The 19582-nt window shown below is 43.0% G+C and overlaps 1 protein-coding gene across 1 annotated transcript in view; it reads right to left on the bottom strand.

Moving 5' to 3' along the window:
* Positions 1-7555, bottom strand: part of aff2 (AF4/FMR2 family, member 2) — a 199978-nt gene extending 192423 nt beyond the window's left edge. Inside the window, exon 1 of the mRNA XM_085368200.1 lies at positions 7455-7555. Within this exon, the coding sequence (XP_085224326.1) occupies positions 7455-7507 (53 nt within the window). The 5' untranslated portion in view covers positions 7508-7555. The remainder of the gene's footprint in view (positions 1-7454) is intronic.
* Positions 7556-19582: the final 12027 nt, after the last annotated feature.

Below are 19582 nucleotides of genomic sequence, written 5' to 3'. Positions count from 1 at the left end.
TTTCCTCCCAGATGGAGTCCAGGTGATCTGGCTACTTTTACCAGCTTCTTCACACCTGCTGACAGAGCTGGCGCTTCACAGCCCTGTGGGATAACTGTACCGCCAGTATGGGATAAAATGGATTTTTTTTTTCCCAGTTAGAAGATTTCTTTCAGTGTTATCTGCTGTCAGGTTGAAGCATTTGTTTGTGAATTCTTGGCAGTTTGGGATGAGACACAGCTTCCTTTCGCAGCCTCTGAGTTGCTGATGATGTGGGTGTGAAGTATCATCAAGTGGAGCTGGTTTGGCAAGCCTAGGCCGATCACACAGCAAGGATGGAAATTTCAGTGTGTGATGAATGATTTTGCGCTTATTGAGCTTGCACGTGTGAGTGAGCTGACTGAGAGCTTGGGAGGATTGATGGCAGATTGAATACCAGACTGTGAGAATGAACATCGAATGCATTGACTCTGTCACCTCCTTTCCCCAAAGATTCCATCACCGCTTCTTGTAGGTTTTCAAGAGCCGGACCTGAGTATTCAACTTTCTGAATATTTGATGGCTTGGTGGGTATTTAATCATCTACTGTGGGATTCAATTTTTTGGAATCCACAAATCTAGCACCTTTGTGGACAAACAGTTGCCACTACTCCACTACGACACACAAGGACAAGGAATTACTCACAGCCTCCTTGGCCAAGTTATTAAACCCCCAAATTGTCTCTGATTCACTCCTCAGTCTGTTTCTCTGTGCATGTATGTGTGAGAGATAAAGCGTTTTAAGTTCATAGAATAATCTGCCACGTGAATGTGTGTGTGTGATTGTAGGAATGCTACTAATAATCTTTGTAATCCTTCAATAGTCAGTAAGACTAGAAAAGTGCTATAAAATTACCAAACATCATTCATCACTTTGTGATAAAATAGCTGAAATAACAACGTAGACTGTACATTAAAGATGGACATGGCCACCATGACATCACCCATTAGTTTGTAAACAACTGGTTTAAAGCCTTGAGTTCAGCATTTGTGCCACTTTTCAAGTTTTAGAAGTTTTGGAATAATAAGCGATGATATTTTGGATGAGACGGTGGAGTGGGGAGGCAATCAGCTCATGTTAATTAGGCTGGTGAACTGAATTGTGCATCCATACAGTTGGTGCATCACATAGGTACAGACAACCTGCTAATTATTTTTAACAAATAAATAGAATAAACATATTATTTCTGTCATCAGTGTTCAATGGATCAGTCTGGATCTCACTGGGCAAGCAAGGAAAGCAGTGCTTGCCCAGTGAGTTTAACCTGCAGTTAAATAATATTAAGGCATTAAAATGTTCAATCCCTCTGTAAAAGTCACCACAGGCCACTCGTCTATACCAATAACCATTTGTCAGTCAGCACAGGTGGTTGATGACAAACAGGCGTAAACCTTCATATAACTTAAAATGGAGACGTAAACACACACTATTATCATAAACAGGGAACAGGGAAGTATCCAACTTCTATCACATTATAAACATGTTTAATTCTGATGTAAAGAGGGGATTTAAGCAGGCGAGCCTATGTGGACTGACTTGCTTTTGTGTTGTGTTGGCTTCATTTTACAGCCCCGCAGTTTGACTATCAGCAAACCTGTTTAATTTAACTTTACATGTATGATGATTTTAAATAAAATTTGTAAAAATATCTTTAATTATTAAATGCAAAAGACAAATTACTTTACAAAGTCACCCCCCTCCCCCGCCCAGCTGAAGACGCAATGATTTGGTCGTTAATACAAAAAAAGAGAAACACGATATTTGGGACAGCCATGGTGTATTTCCCCCCGGATTGTTCTGAAAAGAGAGCTTTGATTACACCTTTGAACAACAATCTTTTCTTTGTCTTCCAGCATTTAAACAACAATAATAAAAAAAGATTAATAATCGGTGTTTCTTCCCGCAGATGTGAACTTTTAGGCTCCAAAACACGCAGCTGGAAACTTATCATTGCATGCTGAGGATATGTGTAATCAATTCTCTAATTAACTACTTAAATGGTTCAACCAATCACCATCAGCATCAATTAACATTCAAAGCGATCTCCCCCAGATTCCACTGCCATGATTAGCCGGCTACATGATGGGCAATTACAGTGAGGAGCACGCGACGCTCAATGCAAGCCATATTACAATCATACAAAAGCCTTCAGATCTCCAAGCGAGAGAACGAAACGAGGCAAGATGGGAGGAGGGAGAAAGAGCAACAAAGAGGAGAAGAGATGAAAGGGTATTTCTTCAGGAGGAGGAGGAGGAGGAGACCTACAGTGTTCGTTCAGATTTAACAAAGGGGGGAGCTTCAAGATTGTTTTCTCTTTCTCAGCTTTTTTTTTTTTCTTCTTAAAGGGAAAATCTACTGTCAAACACCAGCCACACATCAATGGTGCGTGACAGACTTTTAACTCCAATCTGAGTGATTTTCGTGGTTTCTATTGAAGGTGCGTGTCGTCTTTTATGCCTGTAAAATCCATTGTAAAATTTCAGGAGGAAGATCTATTTGAAAATAACTCGCTGCATTCTGGTTCCCATCTTCCAGCGGTGCCGTTATCTTTGTTATCAACTTGGACAGCTGAGCCCATTTGAACATTTATTAGCACAGAGTCGCCAGCAACATCAAAAGCGGCTTTTAGAGATGTTGGTACAAGCCGATGGTTAAGAGACGATATCGGACAGGAAAAGCATAAAAAAGTTGGCCTCCATTCTCAACTGAAATATGCTTCAATTGAATTTCAGCTGAATTTATTTAGCTGTTTTTATTGATTTATGGTTGTTTGGGTAACGGTGCTTTTGGATGGTCTTTACTTAACCCTCTGAGGTCTAAGCCGTCATTGGTGATGAGCCCTCTCCAACCCTAACCCTAATTCTAACCCAGGGCTAGATGAATCTTTTTGTATTGACCTGTTCTTCCAAGGCTTGTAAATCAGGGAAAGAATCATTCTCATCGAAAGCTATTCACATTTTTTTCCCCCAAATCTCCAAAATAAAGGATAACGGTTACCACCTGTGATGACTTAGACTTCACCAGGTTTAGGTCTTCTATGGTTTTCCACCTGTCATAAGTTCATAAATTGAAGAGTTAACAAACTAAGAGCACGTGGGTGGGGTATTGTTAAATCTGACAATCTGATTGTCAGATTAAACTTGATTTTGAATCATCTTGTGTCTTCCAAACTGACGACATTGAAATGTCAGGTACATTTCATACGCACTCTTATTTTTAAATAGATACATTTAACACATGAAGGGATTTGGCTTTTTCAAGACACCAGGATGGATTGTGCACTTCTACTGATTGGAAAACTTTGCCTGTTTTGCTTATGGTGAAAAATAATTAGCCTGAATATTTTCTGTTGCAATATGTTGACTATGATGGCTGATGTGATTGAACAAACATATAGGACCATTTTTATCATTACATTTTGCTTTTATTTTAATCATATAGGGGCCTCCCTGTTTGAGAATCACAGTTGGTACTTGTAAAGGGTTGAACGGCTCCATGAGGAGAGTCTCCTTCCTGTTGTGTTGAGCTAGAGCTGAGACTTCTACACTGATGGTGTCTGAGATTCTTATCAGTACAGCTAGTGAACGTAGTGAGGCAGAGACCTGTTGTGCAGTTGATGTCGAGTACTACAGGAAAAAAAACGCAAGTGTACAAGACTCTGTTTTCCTGCTGCTCCCACCAGTTTATTGTAGAATCTCTGAGAATTACTCAACGTTTGCTTCCTTCTGTTGCTTTTTGAATTGGAAATGTGAATATGACGCCTTTCTATTTAGGTTCATTCAGTTTTTATGTTCATTAGAAATTGTTCAAAATAAAGATTTGATTCAAATTCTTCAATATACTGACAATCTGCAGGTTTAAATAAGCCAACTCTACTGACTTCTGTGAGAAGCAGGAAATTAACACGCCCTGCCAAAGTGCCACACTTTAACAACATGACCAGCACTGCGAAGGAAACTGGCAAATCCTGGTGCTTCAACCCTACGTAGGGCTTCTCATAAATAAAATCATTGCTTACACTGTGGACCCCAGTGCTCCATTTTTCTTCTTCTACAAACATAAAAGATTAGGATCGCATCTGACACGTTAATATGATTTGCTATAGGAGAAAGCATTTTTCTTCCAGCTTCTTGTGACTCCCTCAAGGCCACTTGGATGAGTCCAGACCCCTAGGGTGGCACGTGCTGGCTGTAATACACCCACAGACAGCTACATAAACAGACCTGGCGTGATGTTTCCAGATTGTGACTGTTTAATTCTAAATGAGGGAGAAGCTGATCGACACACATAAGCTGCCTTCATTGTTCTGCAGTTTCCTAAAAACATTTTTTCTTGTATTTTCTTCATATTCTTTCTGGCCTAAAAGCCGTTTCAGTGTGAGCCCAATTTCCCATCAGGACCACCTGACAGCTCTGGCGTGATGCAGTGGTGGCAGGGGGAGGGTTACATGTGTAGACACCCCGAGCTTGTTGTTGAGCCCTGAGCAGCTCCACTCCAGCAGCGGGGGGTTAAGTACCTTGCTCCAGGGCCCTTCCACGGTAGCTGCTGAGGGACAGCAGTGTGTGTCACTTTCCCCACTCAGACTCTCCCTGCTGGAATACGCATTCAAAACAGCAGCGTGGTTGCCAAGTTATTGTGCTCCCTCTGTAATACACAGTTAGACTGGAAAGGCTGACTGTTATATAGACCTTACTTCCTACAGTCCTCCTGAATGTTTCCACCAAGTGACAAGAAATATGCAGCATGAAGTGAGACACTTGATAATCTTTTAATAAAAGCTGATATTTTAAAAATGCTGTTGATCCAGAAGAATAAAATCATATATATATTTATATAGATATGACATGCATACATGACAGCATGTATGAAGCATTCTGCCTACATTGTTTCTGATCGTGCACATGACTCTGCATCAGATTACTGAATTGGTAAGTGGAGCAATAATTTTAAAAAATTCCAGGCTTGATGATAAATGGCTGATTGAAAGGCAAAATTAATTACTTTGAATTAAAAAAAATTGTAATATGAATTGCAGTTGAAGCTGTGACCTCAACAGGAAGCTGCCCACCAGTACAACCAGAGCCTGACAAAGTGTTCTGAAAGGTTCAAATTGCCCCTCCATTACTTTCCACACGCCCAGTTTCTGCACAAATGAGTGCGAGAATAAATTCCAAATCACGCTGAGAGACTGAATTATGTTTAACTTCTTGCAGATTCCAGCCTCTCTATCATCTTTTTGAAAACCCCAGCATCTTTTTAGGCCTCCATAGTGTTAAAAGCCTTAAAAAGCACTTCTCCCCATGTGGCTCTTTGTTCTTATGTCCTCTACTGCATAGAAAATGACTTCACAGAGGCATGCAGGAGGAGCAGAATCCACAAGAATGACTTTCATTATAGATGATAGTACCACTGATACTGATTAATAGTATCATACAGATTTTAGAGTTTTATAAAGGGGCAGCGTGGTGGTGCAGTGATCGGCGCCTGTCGCCTCCCATACAATTATACTGCACTGCACACCCATGCCTTTTAATGCATAAATAATACCATAAATACTTTGTGACAGTATCCAATAGAGCAACAGGAGACTTCAGTTCCAGTGTCTTGGACTACAGCTGGTGACAGTAGACCTTGTGCTCTTTGGGAACCCAGCAAGATCTGCTTTATGTGGCCTTCCAAGTCACAGCACATCTCCAGACACCAGGGGGAATCGGACACATTCGAGGACTGTCACGACAACAACCAGACCAGCCCGCCTATGTGGAAACACTGTACTGTAAAGCCTGGAGCAGCAACTGGATTTTCAAAATAAGCAACCGGACCATCCAGAAGTAAGTCATGGATGGATGGTCAAAGTAAAAATAAGCCTCAAAATATAAATGTGTGGGATTCAGTGCAGGAAGGTTCTGGTGGAGGTTGTAAATTGTAATTTCGCTTGTTAACCCTGTGATGGGTGACCTGTCCATGATTTCCACCTTTTCTTGCCCTATGATCAGCAGAGATCTAATTAATAATATCATCTTAAATGTTTTTCTTTATTGGTGAACTATAACATTTTCCCAACATGTCCTGAAATGAATCTACTTTATGCAGCTATTCAAGTTAGAAAGCATCACCTCAATGCACTTTTCTAGTCTCGACCTAACATTTAAGCCTTTGGAAGCTCCCACACAGACGGTACATGCAAACTCCAAACAGAACGGTCCCAGGAAGGGACGAACCCAGAACCTTCCTGTTGTGAGACAGCAGTATTAACCGCTTCACCACTGTGCCACTCGTGTGCTGCACTTTAACAGGATGGCAGGAGGTAGAGCAGGTCATCTATTATTCATGAAGGTTGGCGGTTCGATCCTTGGCTGCTCCGGTCTATGTGCCAAATTCTCCTCAGGCAAGATACTTTCTCTTGATGCATTCATCAGAGTGTGTTTGTGTGAGTGAAAGAAAGCACTTAGATGTAGAACAAAGTGCTTTGAGTGCTACATAAGAAACAGTCCATTTAATGTCTTGCCATAGATATCAGGTCCTGATATATAAACAGCGAGCAGATACCAGCTGACTTATGTGCTGATTTTCACTGAGGATCATTTTCAGTGAGAGTGGATGGATCCAGAAGAATGTTTACTGCTTTTAATATTACAGTCAAGTGTTCGTCCTGACTGTCAACTAATGAGTTCAGCTCTGAATCAACAACAACAACAACAACAAAAAAAGGACCAAGTGTGCCAAACAACACGAGGCTGATACAGACCTCTCAATGCTGTCAACAGTACTGGATTTAAAGATGGGGATGATCTACTTTAAGCGTTTACAGTAACAACCACTTTGCAGTGATGCTCAGTCAACACACGGCCAAACACTGACTGAGCGTCATCACTCTATCGCTATGCCTCCATGGATGTGACGCTGCGCCTTTACACCTGCGCTGCACCAGGTGAGCTGAACTGAAATGTCACCAGGACACGTGATTCTTTAGGGACTGAAATGGAGCAAACACTAAACTGCCCAAACTTGTGGGGACGCAGTTCATTCACGTTTACGCCGATCCCTCCATGCTCAGCGCTCCGCCACACTCCCCGGTCTCACGTTTACGCCGAACGTTTTATTTTTATTTATTATTATTTTTAATTTCACAACGAAACAGTAAAAAGCCGGCGTTGCACTGGCTGCCTATAGTGTGTGCGTGTGTGTGCGTGTGTGCATGCCTCCCGGTTCATCTCCAGCAACAAGGGCAGCTTTACGGTGACAAAGAAAGACGGTGTGCGCGATTTCTCCGAGACTCAGTTTGGCTGCATCTCCAGACAAAAATACAAGAATCTTTATTTATACCCCAGAAAGCATGTCCGGCCATCCCTCCACAATAAACACACATATGCATGCAATTTATAAACACACACACACACACATAAGAATCTAAAGCTGCGCGCACAGGACTTACCATGGTTGTTCAAGCTCCCAGTCTCTGAAAAAGTCGAATTCAAAGAGATCCATTGCCGCTTGGGCTGGTGCTGTTGGTGGTTAAAATCCAAAGGTGGTGCTACGCGGTTCTACATAGGCTACTGACACTGAGTGTGTGTGTGTGTGTGTGTCAGAGAGAGAGAGCGAGGGAGAGTAGACACAAGCTGCTGCCGCTGCCAGGAAGCTGCTACGTGGTCGAGGCAAGCTGACAGCCAGGCAGAGGTGGAGGGAGGGAGCGCTCTCTCACACACACAGACACACACACTCATGCTGTGGGAGACAAGTCACTGCAAAAATGTTCTTCATAACAAGCAGAGCTATTTATATTGCACATTTGACCAAAATAAATGTGTGAATCAGTCACTTGACAGCAGCTGGAAAATGGTTTAAATGCCGCCCTTAAAAAAAGTGCCGTGTAATTGTGCAAGGTGTTGACATGTGAGGTTTTTAATCTTCATCAGGCAGGAAGCCACACATATGACACCACACCTCTGATCTGATCACAAGGTGCCCCATACCTCTAAACTTGACAGTCACCCCGTGTACACAACACAAAAGATTTCTTTTTGTGTGTTTTCACACTCCTTGAAACAGAAAATTACATTAGACTTTCTTCTGTTAAGAGCCTTTGTGCACACAGCAATGCATAAATACACTGTGCACCATAAAATGCTACAACCAGGATTTTCAGAGACACAAAGGTTGTTAGCTAAGATCTGAACCTGTTCATGCATTTAACTTTAATTCAATTCCTTTTTGTGTAGATCTCAGCACCCTAATGTCTAATAGGCCGGTATAACTTGAGGTTAATTCAAACTAGGCTTTCACAATGGACCTAGCATGATTTGTGCTTTTATGATGAGTGAAAAATCCTTGTAAGCTGATTCCCAAATCCCCCAAATATACAGAGGGCTTAACCCATGACCTCTTTGTGAAAAAACAACAAATTCTTACCAACTACGACCCTGCCCAAGACCTCTTTTTCAAAGACTCAAGACACACACACACACACACACACACACACACACACACACACGTACACACACAGTGTGTGTGTGTACAGGCAAATAAACTCACAAAGAAGCAAACACTCTTTATTGGTAAGCATTAGAACAATATATCAGCTGATAATGGCAGATCTGCTTCAGCTCCCAGCAGCACATGTAGCAGAGCAGCATCACAGCTGTGCACACGGTGAAGCTACAACCAGAGATTTCGAAGTATGTAAATAAATATAAAATATATCAGCCGATGCTGTAGAAATCCAGTGTATTTCTACAGCAGCCTACAGCTGACAGACAGCACTGGCGTGGCTGGCTGGCACTGTCTTTATGATAAATGATTTGTACCAATGAGCTGGAGACACAAATCCCTCAGGAGGGGCATCTGGTGTGTAATCATGCTAAAAACAAACGTGTGAAGCTACATGCTGTGATGACCCGTTTGTGGATAAGGGAGCAGGGAACGAAACTTTTTTGGACGTCTTCACCTGAATGCATATTTGTAGCCAGCAGAGTCTGAATTCTGTGGAGTCTTTTATGCTAAGCTCCTGAGTTTGTGATTTCTATAAAAACCTGTTTGCTTTTTGAGCAAACTGGGATTATTTGAAAGAGTCATTTTAAGTGTTTTTTGGATTTTTGTGTGCTGCATGATTAAAGTGTCTGATTTGGAGGCTTTCTTGCTGAAACCTTGTTACTTTGTGACGAACGATAAAGCCACTGAAAACCTGAACTTCAAAAGGCAAAACTTTCACTGGCGGTGCAAACAAGTTTACCGCCGGGTGAATGGAAATTGCCATTTGCTTGATGATGATCAGCACATTGGCTGCTCAGGCAGCTGTGGTTATTCTGTTTCTGTACTTTACCTGAACGGAGGATTGGATGTCATAGAAGAAGGAAATCCTCTGTCCATGAAGTCCAGGTGGTCTTTGAACCCCTCACAAAGCAGCCGTGTGCCTTCTTTTAACCACCACACCTTTGTTTCGGATGAGCCGAGCTAGCAGCTTAGCATCCTCGCGCTCTTTTTCTGCAACACATGCCCGGCGGCACGTTTTACTGTTTACGCCTCGCTATGAATAACGATTGACCAGATGGTTGAAACTTCTCACTCAGCATGTGCCGTAGCTGTAACTGAGGCTCCATTGTGACGTCACTGTCCTCTCCTTTAAAAGAAATAAAGAAATAAAAAAGAAGCTTGAAGAGGGGGAAGTCCAAGTGGATCGGGAATAAGATTTGAAGAGATTCTGCAGGCTGTGCGTTGGCGTGTCACTTTGTGTATGTGTGTGAATATTTCGGTGTGGTCTGGGGCAACATGCCAACACTAGTCTGCATCACACTGGAAAAACAATAGCAGAGAAGAGAAAAGATGGAAACCATGGAGGATGATGGGAAGACGAGATTGCTGTCCTCTAGCAACAGTGCAAATGAAAACAGTTTCATGACCTTGATCAAATCCAGACATTTCAACCTCAAAAAACTCTGCACATCTCCAGACCTTAAAAACATCACATCAAAATTCAAACATTTCTCAAGGATTTAAAGCACCTGAAGGACCACCGGTTTGTGCGTGTGAGAGAAACGCCGCCCAAAACTAGGTCAGACAGAGAGACAGGGAACGACAGGGAACGACAGGGGCGACGGAGAGGAGAAGGATAAAAAAGACAGAGGACAGTTTAAGAAAAAAAAGAAGCAATTGTGGGGTGAGCTAATGAAGAATCAGATGATAAAGAGATGGATGAACGTGAAGGGAAAATGTAATTAAGGCCAAATCTGTCTTTCCTTTCCTGTTCATGCCATGCTACGCAGCCTTCGCAGAGGAGTGTCTCTTTGTTTGTTTAGAGATTTTTAATTGTTTTTGTTTGTGTCATTTGTGATGTTGTTTGAAGCCACAGTCAGTGCCAGTAATTTATATTTAAATGATGGCACGGGAGTTAGTCTTTCACACACACACACACACACACACACACACACACACACACACACACACACACACACACACACACACACACACACACACACACACACTGAGCTGGAAAAGAAATACAAACTGATAAAATAGTCAGGAAGAACCAAGTTCTGTGCTTTGAGCTCATTATACTTGCTGTGTATCTTGCAGAAGTTGAGAAGTGCATGTCATGAATTTTCAATATGAGCCCAGGCTCTTTTTTTTTTTTTAATCCTTTTCCCATGCGCCTCTCTCTCTTGCTCTCTGGTAGCAGGGAGGCAACACAGTGCTACAGCTCCCCCATGTGGCTCAAAGTAAGAATTGCAGAAGGAGGAAGCCGATAAAACACTGTTCATTCTCTCATAGCTCACACACAAGCTTTAAAGGCTTTGGAAAAAAACAAATTTTTAGAGACGATACAAATCAATATCATAATCAAGAGGTAGCTTTTCTCAATCAAGGAACCAGCTGGATCTAGCCTGCTGTGCACAGGTGGACAAATTAGATGAGAAAACAACTGGAGGTTTGAGCAGCTGACGAGTAACCTGCAGGTTGCTGAGATGATTGATTTGCACAAGAAAGTGCACCTTTTAAGGTGTCAGGACATAATAAAACAAGTCGCCTGGCCCATTTAAATGAGGTAAGTACATCTTCAGAACAGCGGAGGAGGAAAACCATCAGCAGTGATCTTAAAGAAACAATTGTCACTGCCCAACAATCTGGGAAAGGTTATAAGGTCGTTTCCAGACAGTCTGAAGTCCATCAATCTTTTGTGAGAAAGATTATTCAGAAGTGGAAAATATTCACAACCACCAATCTTCACAGGAGTGGATGTTCCAGGAAATTCACCCCAATGTCAGGCTGTGCAAAAAACACTTTCTCTCTGAAAAGAAAACAGCAGCAAAACTTACTTGGAAAGCTGCATCGCAACAAACCACAGGACTGCTGGAATTTCCAAAGTGGAAATGTCTGACCATAATGGACAGCACCTGTTCTGTTTTCAATGTGTTCATATGCTAATGACACAAATAAGTGTAAAGTGTATTTCTATTGTTATACATCGGAAAATTGTGAATCTTTTATTTTGACATCTGGATAGACAGGAAGGCTTTTATTTTGACATGTGTATAGACAGGAAGCAGGAAATGCAGAGAACAGTGGGAAAAGCATGGCTACAACTTTGTAATCATTCATGTGGAATCCAAAGCAATCCTTCAAAGGAGTCCTTCAGAAAGCAATAGTCTTTCACTCCAGTTCAATGATGTCAGTGCAAGATGATTGCTATGTTTGGAGTCATTAAAGGAGCAAGTACGCTCACCTTCCTGGCTCTTGAAAAGGAGTTTGGCTGGCTGTTTATCTATGTTCACACTCAGGGAGTTTAACACATAGAGAGAACAGTACAGTGAAAGACTATATTCGTCAGAGGGATTCTCCAGCATAGTTATGGATACCAAAATGGACGACAAAGTGTCATCGGTCTCCAGCTCCAAGCGCACCTCTTCTTCAAAGCATTCAGTAGCCAGCGCCGCTGCAAAAGCCAGAGCTATCGCTGAAGCTGCACGCACCAGGGCCACATTTGCACAGAGAGAGCTTGAAATAAAAAAAACAAAAGGCCAAGTTGGATTTAGAAAAGGCTACTCTTGAGGCAGATCTAGAAGCATTGGAACTTGAAAAAGCAGCTGCCGTTGCTGTTGCTGAGGCTGAGGTTTTAGAAGCAGCAGCAGCCATAGACTGTGATGATATACACAGCAACAGGAGTGGCATCTCACCTTTGTCCATAAAACAGCAAACCGAGGCATACCTCGAAGATCAAGCTCGAATCAGTTTTAAACCTGCCATAGATTCTCAAGCCACACTGAGTCCCATCTATGTTAAGAAAGCATCGTTGTCAACAAAACAAGAACTCCCAGAATCCAACGTAGAATATAACACTTTATCTACAAACCCTGGTTACTCACAGCTAAGTGAGCATCAGCCAACTACAGGACAGCAGCCATTCTCGCCTCAGCCCACTCCATTGAGCCCTCGCTATTTTTGTAAGGCATCTTTAGAACGCAGTCCACACATCAGGCATTCAGATACTTCTCAAAGGAACAGCATACAGCAAAACTCTCAGACTCCATCTACAGGCATGTTAGACTTTGCAAAGTATCTGGCACGCAGGGAATTAGTAACCACAGGTCTCACTAAATTTGATGATCAGCCAGAAGGCTACAGAGCTTGGCGGTCATCCTTCCTCAGCACCATTCAGGATTTGGAGCTGACAGCCAGTGAAGAGTTAGATTTACTAGTAAAATGGCTCGGCAAGGAATCATCAGAACATGTAAAAAGGATCCGTGCTGCTCATATCACTAACCCTGAAGCTGCGCTTAATTTGTCATGGTTGAGACTTCAAGAATGTTATGCAACCCCAGAAGTGATAGAGTGTGCTCTCTTTAAGTGACTGGACTGCTTCCCTCGCCTCACGTTGAGAGAAAACATAAAACTAAGGGAATTGAGTGGACCTACTGATGGAGCTTTTGGCAGCCAAGGAAGATGGTTATCTATCAGGTCTTAGTTACTTGGATACTCCAAGAGGCATTAACCCCATTGTCGAAAAGCTGCCAGTGAACCTGCAAGAGAAATGGCTCTCCGCTGGTTCAAGGTATAAAGAACAGCATAGAGTATGCTTACCCCATTTGCCTTTTTTGTGGATTTTGTCAACAGTGAAGCCAAGGCTAGGAACGATCCCAGTTTTGTTTTGACAAACAGCAGCCGTTATTATAATCGAAATGAAAAACCCATGGCAAATCATGATGGTGGGAGAACTGCCATAGCCGTTCGAAAGACAAATGTGTCCACAGTAGCTAATCCAAGCTCCAGACATAGAGAAGAAACAGATGGGAGAGGCGCAAATGATCCTGCTAAGTACTGTCCACTTCACAACAAACCCCACCCTCTGGAAAAATGTAGGGTCTTTAAAGCGAAACCACTCATGGAAAGGAAGAAGTTATTAAAGGACCACAGACGGTGCTTTAGGTGCTGCTCAGTTACTCATGTTGCGAGGGAATGTCACATGAACCTACAGTGCAATGAATGTCAGAGTGATAAGCACTGCACTGCTCTTCATCCGGAGACTACTCTCCCAGAAGTGTCGCCTCCTGCATCAGTGTCAGATGCAGACCAGCGAAACAACTCCACAACAGAGGTAACCTCAAAGTGCACTGAAGTCTGTGGAGTTGGTCTCCTTGAACGATCTTGTGCTAAGATCTGCCTGGTGCGAGTTTTTCCAAAGGGACAACGAGAGCGCTCAGTCAAGATGTATGTCATCCTGGATGACCAGAGCAATCGCTCGCTGGCCAAATCTGAGTTTTTCCAACTCTTTGGGATCAGTAGCAACCTTTCCCCGTACTTGCTGAAGACATGCGCTGGTACTACTGAGATGACAGGGAGAAAGGCAGTCGGTTTCCAGATTGAGGCTTTGGACGGTGAAGTATGCTTAGACTTACCTCCACTCATTGAATGTAATGACATCATGACCAACAGGTCTGAAATCCCCTCACCAGAGGTAGCACGTTCCCATGCCCACTTGATGCCCATAGCGCCTTACATTCCTGAGATAGATCCCGAAGCACAGATTTTGATCTTACTGGGAAGAGATCTCATACGTGTGCACAAAGTAAGGCAACAAATTAACGGCCCCCACAATGCTCCCTTTGCCCAGCAGTTGGATTTGGGATGGGTGATAGTTGGGGAAGTTTGCATCAACAGGACACACAAGCCTACTGTAGCTGTCTATAAGACTAGTGTCCTGCCGAATGGACGTCCATCTTTCATGGTGCCATGTCAGAATGAAATATCTGTGAAAGAAAAGTTGGCGTATGGCGGGGAGCAAAGACCCAATATTTACCCCTGCCTGTCCAGTTATGGCTCCACCAACATGCCTGCTGAGGAAAAACTTGGGGTAAGCGTATTCACAAGACAGACATGTGATAACGAACCGGCTTTGTCGTTTGAAGATGAGAGCTTTCTGAACATCATGCAGAAGGAGTTCTGTCAGAATGAACAAAACAGCTGGGTTGCTCCTCTACCATTCAGGTCGCCCAGACCACGCCTACCAAACAACCGTGCTCAAGCCTTGTCTCGTCTCCACTCTCTGGATCGCACATTGGGCAAAAATCCTAAAATGAAAGAGCAGTTCATTGCGTTCATGAAAAAGCTCTTCGAAAATGGGCACGCTGAGAAGGCACCTTCTCTCCAAGAACATGAAGAATGTTGGTATTTACCCATTTTTGGGGTCTACCACCCCCAAAAACCCGATCAAATACGTGTGGTATTTGACTCAAGCGCACAAGAAAGTGGCATTTCTCTTAATGGCGTCCTGCTCTCAGGCCCTGACCTAAATAACTCCCTGTTAGGAGTGCTGCTCAGGTTCAGAAAGGACATTGTTGCTGTGACAGCCGACATCCAACAAATGTTCTATGGTTTCATGGTGAGAGAGGACCACAGAAATTATCTAAGATTTCTTTGGCACAAAGATCATGACCTGACAAAGGAAGTAGGGGAATACCGCATGCGCGTGCATGTGTTTGGGAATAGCCCGTCACCTGCAGTCGCTATATATGGACTTCGAAGAGCTTCCCAAGAGGGTGAGCACAAATACGGACCTGACACACGCCAGTTTGTGGAGAGACACTTTTATGTGGACGACGGACTGATCTCTCTCTCGACAGAAGCAGAGGCTATTGACCTTCTCAAGCGCACTCAAGCATCACTGGCAGGATCTAATCTTAAACTGCATAAGATTGCCTCCAACAGTATCAAAGTGATGCAGGCTTTCACCCCTGAAGATCTGGCTACAGGTTTAAAAGACTTGGCGCTAAATGAGGAAGTTCTCCCAGCACAAAGAAGCCTTGGTCTGTGTTGGAGGATAGATTCTGACACCTTCACATTCAAGGTTGCAGCTGACGATAAACCCTTCACTCGCCGAGGAGTGCTATCGACAGTTAACAGCCTCTTCGACCCACTGGGCTTGGCTGCTCCAGTGACCATCCGAGGACGAGCACTACTAAGGGAACTTTCAGCTGACATATGCGACTGGGATACCGAACTTCCCACAAACAAGTTAAATGAATGGGAAACATGGAGAAGATCACTACAGGATTTAAGTAATCTTCAGCTTCCTCGTGCCTACATACAACAGTCGCTCTCCACTGCCATGTATACTGAGCTGTGTGTATTTTCTGACGCCTCAAACTGGGCCATAGGAGCAGTAGCTTACCTGAAAGTCATCACTACAGATGGACAGTGTCGAGTCGGCTTTGTACTTGGGAGAGCCAAGCTAGCTCCTAAACCAGAGCCCACAATCCCTCGCCTGGAACTCTGTGGGGCAGTGCTGGCCGTCGAAGTGGCAGAACTAATCCTCAGGGAACTCGATCTTAAACCTGATACTGTGAAGTTTTTCTGTGACAGCAAGGTGGTTCTCGGATACATCCACAATGATTCTAAACGATTCTATGTGTACGTGCACAATCGTGTTCACCGAATTCGACAGACAACTTCTCCTCAGCAGTGGCACTACGTGCCAACACATCAGAATCCAGCTGACCTAGCCACCAGATCGGTCCCAGCATCTCGGCTTGGAGAGACTATGTGGTTTACAGGTCCAGATTTTCTTCACAAGCCTCCTGTGGCTGAAACACATGAGCCCTTTGAGCTGGTGGAACCAGATGCAGATGTGGAGGTAAGACCACAGCTGACATCCTGTGCTACCCATATAACCGAGGGTAAGTTGACTTCAAATAGGTTCCAACGCTTCTCCACCTGGAGGTCTTTACTGAGAGCAGTTGCCTTCTTGAGCCACCAGACTCAATCATTCAGTACCAACCCCCCAAATACATGTAGAGGATGGCATATGTGCAACAAACTTCATACTCCAGAAGAACTGGAGGCAGCAAAGCTGACCATACTTAGGTTGGTCCAAAGGGACGCTTATCCAGAAGAGTATGTTGCACTGCAAGAGAATAGAGCAATTTCAAAGACAAGCACAATCCTCAAGCTAGACCCTTTCATGTGCAACGGTCTTTTACGGGTTGGTGGACATCTGAAACACTCCACTGTTAGTCTTGGGATGAAAAATCCAATCATTCTCCCAAAACAGAATCATGTGACCAAATTGGTAGTGACCCATTACCATGAAAAGATAAAACATCAAGGACGACAGTTTACAGAAGGGGCAATCAGAGCGGAAGGCCTGTGGATTGTTGCCGGCAAAAGGTTGATTAGCTCTGTAATCCATTCCTGTATTGTCTGCCGAAAGCTGAGAGGAAAACTGGAAGTCCAGAAAATGGCCGACCTTCCCCCAGAACGTCTGAGCATGTCTCCTCCCTTTACATATGTAGGGTTGGATGTTTTTGGTCCGTGGGAGGTAATCACCCGAAGAACTCGAGGTGGAGCAGCTCAGAGTAAGCGATGGGCGATCCTTTTCACGTGCATGAGTACCAGGGCTGTGCATATAGAAGTCATTGAGTCCATGGACTCAAGTAGCTGCATCAATGCACTACGCAGACTTTTTGCTCTAAGAGGGCCTGTGAAGCAGCTGAGGTCAGACTGTGGTACAAACTTTGTTGGAGCATGTTCTGAATTAGGAATAAGACAAGATGATCAGAGTCAAGACAAGATCCTGAGTTACCTCTACGAACACGGCTGTACATGGGAGTTCAACCCTCCACATGCCTCGCATATGGGAGGTGTGTGGGAGCGCATGATTGGTGTAACCAGGAGGATACTGGACGCCATGTTGTCTCACGGTAAACACAGTTCCCTGACTCATGAAGTGCTCTGTACCTTGATGGCAGAGGTGTCTGCTATAATCAATGCAAGGCCATTGATCCCAGTCTCCTCCGATCCTTCTTCACCACTGCTGCTGACTCCCGCTATGATAGTAACGCAGAAACCTGGTGTACCACCTCCAGCTGGCGAGTTTGTTGGACAAGAACTTTTGAAGTGCCAGTGGAGACGAGTACAGGTACTTGCTGATGAATTCTGGACCCGATGGAGAAATGAATATCTACACACTCTGCAGCCAAGACGCAAGTGGCAAGTAGCATGTCGCAACTTACAAGTGGGTGATGTAGTGTTGCTCAAACAGAAGCAGTCATCTCGTAACGAGTGGCCGATGGGGTTGGTCACTACCACCTTTCCAAGTAGTGATGGGAAGGTGCGCAAAGTGGAAGTCAGAACAGCATCACAAGGCAAAGTAAAGACTTTCTCAAGGCCTATAAGTGATGTTATTTTGCTCTTATCAATAGAGAGTCAGACCTCAACCAAAGACAGTTAAGCATGAAGTGGCATATTTGGGAATGCCAGACGGGGAGTGTTCTGTTTTCAATATGTTCATATGCTAATGACACAAATAAGTGTAAAGTGTATTTCTATTGTTATACATCGGAAAATTGTGAATCTTTTATTTTGACATCTGGATAGACAGGAAGGCTTTTATTTTGACATGTGTATAGACAGGAAGCAGGAAATGCAGAGAACAGTGGGAAAAGCATGGCTACAACTTTGTAATCATTCATGTGGAATCCAAAGCAATCCTTCAAAGGAGTCCTTCAGAAAGCAATAGTCTTTCACTCCAGTTCAATGATGTCAGTGCAAGATGATTGCTATGTTTGGAGTCATTAAAGGAGCAAGTACGCTGACCTTCCTGGCTCTTGAAAAGGAGTTTGGCTGGCTGTTTATCTATGTTCACACTCAGGGAGTTTAACACATAGAGAGAACAGTACAGCACCGAACCACACCCAAACGCCTCATGTCTACAAACCAAAGCATGGTGGTGGACGGGTCATAACTCAGGCTTGTTTTGCAGCCTCAGGCACCAGTGACCTGCTTTTAAGACAATAGTATTATATTTTGTATATATTCATTCTGTGTGTGAAAAGTGTTTTTGTTATTTGCCCCACTGAAACCCATTTTAATCTACTTTAGATCAGTTTGAGTACAATTATTTTAATTGTTTATTTTTGTGGACGTAATACATGTATGGATTTGTTTCATTGTTTATTTTATTAAATAATAAATACGTTTATCTTAATTTCCAAAAAGCAAACATATGTATGTATTTAAATACTTATAATTCAATTTGGCAAAGTTAATGAAATAATAACGCAAATTCCTTTTAACGTCTAGTAGTTCAGTATGTCGGTATTTACCTGAAGCTCAATGAACTGATTCAACAAAGTCAACAAACACAGACTCGATTCAAAGTTTCAGAACAAAAGGTAACATCGTGTCCAGATGCTTTTTAATAAATACTGCTGTGATTATTACTTTTACAGTGCGAGTGAAGTTAACATTCACTGAAACTAAAAGCAATCTCATCACTAATTTACATGTAAATATAATCTTTTTATAATCTTTTCAAATCTAAGGACACATCCAATAAGGAGTCTTTTCTAATGTTTGGCTGCTCTTCAGTGCAGTTCAGTTCTTTTATAAACAGGAATATTAGAAAAGTTCTAAAGCCTGAGAAGAAACAAGCAGTAACTCTCACACAGTCGACGCTCTCGGGATAAGTAAAACATAATCACCTTGTTAATAAGCAGTTATAAATGCTTAATCTGATTTTCTTTTATTTGCTTTCAGTGGATTTTCATGAGAAAGCTTCAGAGGACTATGGTGAGTGCTGATTGTAAGTATTTAGTCGTTTAGGACACTTATTCTAATTTCCACTTGAATTGTGTCTAAATGATTTTCGAGAGTTTGTCGTTGTCCAATTTTAGAGGCAGCAGCAGAGTAGAGCGGTTTGGCCTTGACTCTTGATTCACTTTCGTAACAGCCTCTTTTCATTCAGGCTGCATTTAAGTGGTCATTTCACCGAAGGCCTCAAAATGCTGATGATGTCTATACTCAACCTAATGCAATTTATGTTTAATATAGTACCAATTCACAACAACAGTCACCAACAGCTAAAGGTGCATTACGTTTTAAGGTAACGGCCCCACACTATTAGAGAGAAAACCCCAATAATCAGATGATCCCTATGGGCAGCACTTGACCACAGTGGGAAGGAAGGACGCACTTCTAACAGGAAGAAGCCTGTTGGAGAAGTAGGCTGAGTAGGGGACAGAGAATGCTTTGAAGCATTCAGGTATGTTTTAACACCACAATCTTCCAGGAGTGAAT

The sequence above is a fragment of the Diplotaxodon limnothrissa genome, linkage group LG2, assembly GCF_057381915.1.
Source record: "Diplotaxodon limnothrissa isolate DT_005_m linkage group LG2, D_limnothrissa_male_GT1.1, whole genome shotgun sequence".
In the NCBI taxonomy this organism is placed as follows: domain Eukaryota; kingdom Metazoa; phylum Chordata; class Actinopteri; order Cichliformes; family Cichlidae; genus Diplotaxodon; species Diplotaxodon limnothrissa.
The sequence above is the reverse complement of the archived record's forward strand: the minus strand, read 5'-3'. Positions and strand labels throughout refer to the sequence as shown.